General features: G+C 41.7%; 1 protein-coding gene across 1 annotated transcript; it reads left to right on the top strand.

The window, feature by feature from the left end:
* The first annotated feature begins 1,430 nt into the window (after nt 1-1,430).
* On the top strand, nt 1,431-7,736 carry BHLHE41 (basic helix-loop-helix family member e41). Its single transcript, XM_075210465.1, has 5 exons — nt 1,431-1,708; nt 1,790-1,853; nt 2,017-2,124; nt 2,418-2,529; nt 3,160-7,736. The coding sequence occupies exons 1-5, from the start codon at nt 1,644-1,646 to the stop codon at nt 4,101-4,103; spliced, it is 1,293 nt and encodes a 430-aa protein (XP_075066566.1). The 5' UTR covers nt 1,431-1,643; the 3' UTR covers nt 4,104-7,736.
* Nucleotides 7,737-8,147: the final 411 nt, after the last annotated feature.

The raw sequence follows: 8,147 nt of genomic DNA, 5'->3' as shown, positions 1-8,147 counted from the left end.
TTAATATTGATAAATGTGCCCCTAAGTATATAATAAATACAAGTACAGAATACCAATTCTGTCCAAGGACAACCTATTGGCAGTGTTGCCTTATGAAACTGCTCACGTGTGACAAGGTTCTGCTCTCTTTGAGATAAGAAACATGCTTTCCCCCTATACACCCTAACTGTGACCCGGACAGATGGTCTGTGCTCCAACTCTACTGACCTTGATGAAAATATACATGTAACAGTCTGCAAGACGTTGCAGGGGATTGCTCGATCCCTAGGTTAACTCTTTCAGCGCCCAGCGCTTGTGTCTGTCAGAATCTGATGGAGCATTTCACATGTCACCAATATTTGTTCCAGATATTATTCCCCCCAGTTCAGGGGCATAAAAATGAAAACTTTCTGGGAGGGGGGGGGGGGGGGGGGGGGTGGGCAAGGATTACAATAGGGCTCGGAGTCTCTTTTTATAACGTTCAGTATCTCGTTTTACGACAAATGTAACAGTGACTGTAGATATACAAAGACTCCCAATCCTATGTTCATTTTTGTCAGCGCTTCAGGGGTTGGCCAAAAATGTATTCAAACATTAATAAATATTATTATTAATATTAATTACCAATCAGTACAATAGCTGATAGAAAGATGGATAAATTCAGTTGTTCATCTTAAAAATTAACATTTTTCATAGTCATTAACCTAGTTTTTATTCAGATTTCATTGACAGTCTAATCTCATTTGATTGGGGGTATTTTTTAAATCTATAGTCACTGCCTCACTGGTGAAATGAATAGTTGTTCATCAATACAGGTTATTTATTAAATGTTTATGAACGCAATACTTTAGTTTTTTTAAATAGATAAATCAATCAATCTGTATTAAAACTATATACTAAGGCAATCTATATTACAGTACATTTGGTAGTTATACTAAGACAATCTATCATTTAAAAAAGTTGCATAAGTTTAGAACAGACACCGCGACTTCAGAAAATAGCAATAAGGCTTTTGTGGGTAGGAAGTTCATGGGGGGTGGGTAGGGGGGCAAAACACAGTCTTTACCCACCCAACAGAAATCATGGGGGGGGGGGGGGGGGGGGAAACAGCCCCCTCTGCCCCCCTGGTTCCTACACCCCTGCCCCAGTTGTAGAACTACAAGTCCCAGGACGTCCTGCCATCCTGGATTGCAAACTTTTCACCAGCTGGAATGCAACTTGCAAGACACAACTTTCATCATCCGTCACAGCCCCACGGTGTGTTAAAAATAGAAAAAAAAACAAACAAAAAACAAAAGCTGTAATAATAATTACCATGTGAGCTGTGCTGTTAGTTGGCTGTGACATTTTACAAGTCACAGACAGGGAGACACAGATACCAGCCCCGGGGGAATTGCGCTGAGACACCCTGCCTGCACCGCGCCCTGTGTCCGGCAGGTGGCCCCACTGAGCTCGCTCTTATGACTTTCTGCAGCCATCTTTCTGACTGCAAAGCAGAAGGATCATTGCAAGAGAGAGCAGGGAAGAGCGTGAGAGCTGCTACCTCTCACTTGGAACTGCTGAAGTCTGGATGTCAACTGCTTTAAAGAGATCCCCTACAAGACTCCCAGCCTGCGGATTAAAAGACACAGCAGCAGCAGTAGCAGCAGCAGCAGACACCAGCCATGGATGAAGGAATCCACAGTTTGCAGGAGAGGGAATTATTGGAGCGCAGCAGAGATTTTCTAGGGTAAGGATTTGGGACTTTAAGCCCCCCTGTGCTGAGAAGTGAGGTGCAAACAGCTGGTGATAACCTGTCACTTCTTTGCAGAATGGATTACCCCTCCTTATACCTGTGCAAGCCCAAGAGGGGTCTTAAGAGAGATGATAGCAAGGTAACAAGATCTTATTTGGCCAAGACAAGGGGGGTGGGGGGGTCTGGATCTCAGACAGTAACTCTGACTTCATTTTACTTGTCTTGAATCCTAAGTATATGGGCAGTTTGTACCCTGACACCTCTGTCTGCTAAACTAAGTTCTTTTTTCCTCCAAATTTTAGGAGACCTACAAACTGCCTCACAGACTCATAGAGAAAAAGAGGAGAGATAGGATAAACGAGTGCATTGCACAGCTCAAAGACCTTCTGCCCGAACATCTCAAACTCACAGTAAGATCTCTGCTCAAAGCCTTGGTTTCCATATATAATTAATAGCCATTAATATTTGACAAAGCCCATTGATCTGCTTGTGTCACTTAAGGATACCAAACGCTGTGTGTGTGTGTTTTGTTTCCAGTGCCACGTTGAGCTGCGCAGATTCCTACCCTGGGCACACACACAGAGACACACACACACATTAAAAATGAAATGTACATTCTCTTATCAGTAATGGAAGTTCCTGCTTGTGTTGCTTGGGCCAAAAGCTGGCGCTGACGGCGATTTTTTTGCACGTTCCCTTGCAGACACTGGGGCACTTGGAGAAAGCCGTGGTGCTAGAGTTAACTTTGAAACACTTGAAGGGTTTGACGTCCCTGACGGAACAGCAGCACCAGAAGATTATGTCATTGCAGAATGGTGAGTGCACAAATTTTATAAGATACTATATATAATGATTATATATCACCATTCTTGGAAAAAAAAATATTTGGGGGGTGGGGGGGGGGGGGTCACTTGCGGATTTTATGACAGTTTTCCTGGACTGCTTTAACAAACTGGGTGTTAAAATCTTGCTGGAATGAAAAGCTATCTGTCACGTGTACGATAGAGTGTGCTTTATAATGTTGTAAGCAGAGATAGAGTCACATCAGGTAAAGTGTCAAAGTTCAACCATAAAACTTTCTGGGAATGTTTCTTACTTTATATCTTCAAGGTGAGATATTTTTTTTTGTGTTAGTAAAGGGAATGCATGGCTTAGTTTTTTAAAGGGGTAGTGTGAAGACGACTAACCACAGCAGACAGATGGAAGACAGACTTCCTTGTCCAACAGTGAGCGGAGATCTTCAACCTCACTAACATCTCACATGTGTTTATTTAGTAGGTGTTGCTTTGTAGGAAGCCCGTAATGAATTTGTTGGGGTTAGAGGTAGATTGTGTTGTGTATTTAATCCTAAATAAATTCTGGCGTAGAGATTTAATGTCACACACGGATCAGATTAGCAGATGTCGTTTTTGTTGACTTCTCTTTTCTCTGTTTGCTGTGCACAGGAGAGCGATCCATGAAATCTCCTGTCCAGTCGGATCTGGATGCGTTCCACTCCGGCTTCCAGACATGTGCCAAAGAAGTTCTGCAGTATCTGTCCCGGTTCGAGAGCTGGACATCCCGGGATCAGAGGTGCACTCAGCTCCTCAATCACCTTCACACGGTCTCCAGCCAGATTCCTCCCAGTTCTCAGCTCCTGTTGCAGCAGACGCCCGGTGGGAAAACGGCTTCTCAGTCCCCCAGCCGGGGGGCGCAGAAGGCGGAGAACCAAACGAACTGCGTGCCGGTCATTCAGAGGACGCAACACTTGGAACTAAGTGAGAATGACACCGATACCGACAGCGGGTACGGGGGCGAAGGAGAAAAGATTGAGATCACAGCACAGGGACACAGTAACGCCGGAGCCAAGGGCCAAGGGGCCAACAGTGTGACCGTCAAGCAGGAACCTCTGGATGAACCCTCGCCAAAAAGGTTTAAGCCGGACAGCTCAGGAGTAGGGGGCGCAGTGGCTGGTTCTGAGCCGGTGGTCCGACCTGATGCCAGCCTTCTGAACACTTTGATGGGATTTGGAGGTTCTCCTTTTAGCCAACAAGCACCTTTTTGTTTGCCCTTCTACTTCATATCGCCCTCTGCAGCGGCGGCCGCCGCTTACATGCCTTTCTTAGACAAGGGTGGTTTGGAAAAATACCTGTACCCAGGAGCAGCCGCATCTGCCCCCATTCCTTTTATCTACCCCGGGATACCTGCCCAGGCAGCGGGCACCTTCTCTTGCCTTTCCTCCATGCTGTCCTCCGAAAAGATGTCTGGCTGCCCCGCCGCCCTGCTGTCCGAGCTCTGCCCGTCGCCCTTCCAGGCCGGTCCTCCCTCGTTGACCTCTCTGGACCGAAATCTGGGCGAGGACCTGCGAGAGCCTTTACAGGACCTCCTGCAGCCTCCCAAGGAGAACTGATTCTAAGACCTTTATAGATATATATGGAGCCTCTCATTTTGTAGCAAGTCTTGAAGTATATTACTGGATCAACATTAGGGTTGTATATTGATGGGACGGATTATGGCGGATTTTATTTAACTCGCAAAGTGCTGGATGAGCCAAGAGGGGGGTTACATGTTTAAGTCATTCAAAAAACATGAATTTAGTATATATTTTTTCAATAAAAGAAAACAGAAACTTAAGATAACCCCTGTGCCCAACAAAGACAACCCCTATGCCCAGTTAGATAACCCCTATGCCCAACAAAGACAACCACATAGCCCAGTTAGATGACCCCTATGCCCAACTAGTCATCAACTTTTAATGATATCCTGTTATATAATAATAGAATGTTGGCACTTCTAGAACAGGCTGAGTCACTCTGAGTGATTATAATCTGGTGTTTTGAGAATTCTATGGAATAGATTGCTCAAAATCATGACCGATCCAAGTTGTAACCCCTTCACTTTGACGCCCAGTGCCCAAAAGGAGTATACATGCTCAATAGCTCCCTTCTATGTTAAACTGTTTCTTTAATATTATTAAAAATATAAATTTTCTCACACTGAAGAAAGACAATCAGGCCACGTATAAGTATCAGCCTTTTGTATGGAAATAACTTTTTCTATTAAATCTTTGCAGCATTCTTTTTGGTTAATATAGTTAATTATTATAATGCAGTTAATTATTATAATGGCCTTAATGCAGGCCATGAACTAAGGACTCCTGACAGTTCCTAGCTAGGTCCTGGGTAACAGAATCCCTAATGGGTTATTCTGGCTGTGTGCTAGACAGAACTTTTCAGTAGACATCCTAAGCAGTTTGTGTGTAATCTGTAATTACTACAGGAGATTCATTGCTGTAACCTGTTATATAAGAGAGGTGTAATTATACCTTGTTTGGCAGAGAGAATGTTGTGTTCTCAGCTCCCCCTTCGCCGAAATTAGTTCAGCCAACAAATTATGTAACCGTCCCTTTTGCACGGATATTTAATCGGGCAAGACACGCCTCGTTCTATGTCACACGCAAGCGTGTCTGCTCTGCAGGCCTCTTGCTAGTCCGTGACCCTGTCGCAAACCATCTCTATGTAATGTTAATGTTGGTCCTGTATTAATGGGTATTTGACAATGAAATTCTTTTTTTTTTTTTTTTTTTTTTTTTTTTTTTTGTTTTGCTGTATAAAAAAAAGCCTAAAGTTGTGTTATGAGTCTACGAAATTCAAAATCCCTGCTTTTAGGACAACGGAGGGGTCTGGCGATAAGATTTTGAAAACAAAATGACAAAAAAAAATAAATAATTTTCAGTCTGTTTTCTATATTGGCTTTAAAGCGGTTAAAGATCAGAAAGCATAAAAAAAAAAAAAAAAAAAAAAAAAAAAGTAGGCTACAAAGTTTAGTTTCTAGCGGCACTTTAATTATACAAGTTTCTATTGTTTCCACTTTGTAAACTTGCACTTGTCTTGATACGATTCTCTCTTCTGAATACTTGAAAGTGGAGTTTGAAAAAGTCAATGTGATTGTTTAATACGAAAGTCGCACTTTACGGATTGACTGGCGGCGAATGAGATATGTTAGTTTGACCATGTCTGCTTTAATTTAACTTTTAAGACTTATCTAGTTGGGGAAAGCGCGTATTAGCCCCTATTATCAATTTTTCCTATTTTATATCTGCTCCAAAAACAAAGATATGTGCACTGAGCTGAAAATAAAATAATTTATGTGTAGTTTTAAAATGTTATTCATAAGTTGATGAACTGGAAGATGTAATTGAGGTAGACGGCGGCCCTTCGCCTTGGGGTGGGAACTACAAGTCGCAGCATGCATCATGCTGGGAGTTGTAGTCAGGCCACTGCTGGAGAGTCTCTGGTTGCTAGTTTAGGGTCTTGTCTGTTAACCTCTTCTGCGCTGGGTGGGGTTATGGGTTTTCGGCTATACATAGAATTCATATTTTAGGATTCCGGTGCATACCAATCCCTCCACCAAAAGTACGGTCGTTTAAAACACCCTTGTTGTCCGGTGGTAATGGATGCGACGTATCCATTAAAGAACACCTTCTGGCAAACCAAATTCTCACTACCCCCAAAATAGCCTAGTACTTCTACAGAACGCTATATAGTCTATAGTCGGGTGCGGAGATATTGCAATCATTTCAAGGACAACTTAAACAAGTTACTTCACAAATCTTTATGTAAAATATTCAAAAACTTAGTAAGATACTGTGTTCCGTAGCGAAACAGACTTAGGGGTATATTTACTAAACTGCGGGTTTGATAAAGTGGAGATGTTGCTTATAGCAACCAATCAGATTCTAGTCATTTTGTAGAATGTACTAAATAAATGATAACTACAATCTGATTGGTTGCTATAGGCAACACCTCCACTTTTTCAAACCTGCAGTTTAGTAAATATCCCCCTTAATCTTCTATAAAACAGTGTGCCCTATAGTAGGTTTAGTGAAAAAAAGCATTTACTGGAGCATTAATTAAAGAATTCATCCATAGGCACTAAGAAAGCTTACAAGATATATAAATCCCTTTAAGTTCTGTCATTGCTAGTGAAGTTTTACATATACATTTGTGGAGGTAACTAGGTGCCTTGTAATGTTCCATTCACATTTTAATCTAGAAGACAGTCCTGGAGGGTTGGCTATGCCTATATTAAACTATCTTCTTAAATAAACAGTTTATCTGGCTGTATTGACTGTGTGTAGTGCAAAGGAGCACAGATTGCCTTAATATTTGTATCCCTCATTCTTGGACAACTTTTTGCGGTCTCCCAAAACCAGGCATAGGCAACCGGTATCGCTCAAACTGTTGTGGCACTACAAGTCTCAGCAAGCTTGAAGTTTTAGAACTCCAGTTCTCCCTCCCTTTAAATGATACACAACCCCCCCCCCCCCCCTCTTCCCTCTGGCAAATATTCCCCCCCTGCCTCCCTTGTACGCTTTTGTCCCCCCCCCCTCCATCACACTGTGTTTGGTATATTTTTGGTAAGGACGTATTACTACGAGTCTTGGGGCACTTCAGAATTTCCACGTAGTGAAATCTTGTCCTAGAGTCTACCAGACAACACGTAATGATGGAGGAATCTTTTTAATAAGATTTAAAGAAAACCCTGTCTAGATATTTATAGTTTGTTACCTAGGTAGCGCTGTGAGTCTTTCACACTTGAATGTTATGTAAGGGGGTGAGATTCAGCAGAATGACTAAGGGTGAAGGAATAATCGAGTTTTGTTTTGTGGTTTGTTATTTTTTTTTGTTTGTTTGTTTTTTATTTTTGTAATTCAGCTGCTGTTCGCCTCAAACGCTGTGTTTAAACAACGTTCTAAACCTTATGAGCCAAAACTATGGCTATGTTTGTAAATAGATGTTAAATACATCCAAAACGAATGATGTCTGAGGAGCTATTTTTGTAAGGGGGTTGAAAAAAAAAAAATATTATGTCAAATGTTTTTTTTTGTTTTTTTTGGCGTTTTAAAAAAAACAAAATATGTTATTTGGAAGGATTCGCTGTAACAGAAGTTGGACTTTTGTTGCAATGCTTTTGCTTGGTATATAATGTGTGCTGTCATAAATTATTGAAATAAAATAAAATGCCACATGAGAGAAAACGACCTCCGTCATGAATAGAGTTGTGTTTCTGTATCGCTGACATGTTGTGTGGTGTTGTACAAAGCTGGGGGATATGACCTGCCTGGGGTTAAAAGGAAACGCTGCAGAATTTTATTTTAAAGTTTGTAATAAGTGGATTTTTTTTTTTTTTATCACTTTTGAAAATATGAAATTTGCTTCTAGCCTATCTACTTGTGAGCTGGATAGTTCAACTTGCATGTATCAAGCAAGTTTGTAAAGAGCTGTCGTGGGTCTCGTATCCCCCTCCTCATTCACTACAACAGAACTTAGCAGGCAGCTTGGACTACTTTTAGGTTTTATTATACTTTGTTGAAACAGTGTTGCTGCATGCTGCAAAATCGTTAACCCTTAGGGTCGGCACTCCGTACCCCTCCATCTGAGTTCTTCTTCAC

This window comes from Mixophyes fleayi, chromosome 4, assembly GCF_038048845.1.
Source record: "Mixophyes fleayi isolate aMixFle1 chromosome 4, aMixFle1.hap1, whole genome shotgun sequence".
Taxonomy (NCBI): domain Eukaryota; kingdom Metazoa; phylum Chordata; class Amphibia; order Anura; family Limnodynastidae; genus Mixophyes; species Mixophyes fleayi.
Note: the sequence above shows the minus strand (reverse complement) of the source record. Positions and strands in the feature narration are given on the sequence as shown.

Coding starts and splice junctions, on each gene's coding strand:
- BHLHE41 (XM_075210465.1), top strand. CDS start 1,644: ATGGATGAAGGAATCCACAGTTTGCAGGAGAGGGAATTATTGGAGCGC. Junction 1,709..1,789: donor CGCAGCAGAGATTTTCTAGG/GTAAGGATTTGG, acceptor ACTTCTTTGCAG/AATGGATTACCCCTCCTTAT. Junction 1,854..2,016: donor TTAAGAGAGATGATAGCAAG/GTAACAAGATCT, acceptor TCCAAATTTTAG/GAGACCTACAAACTGCCTCA.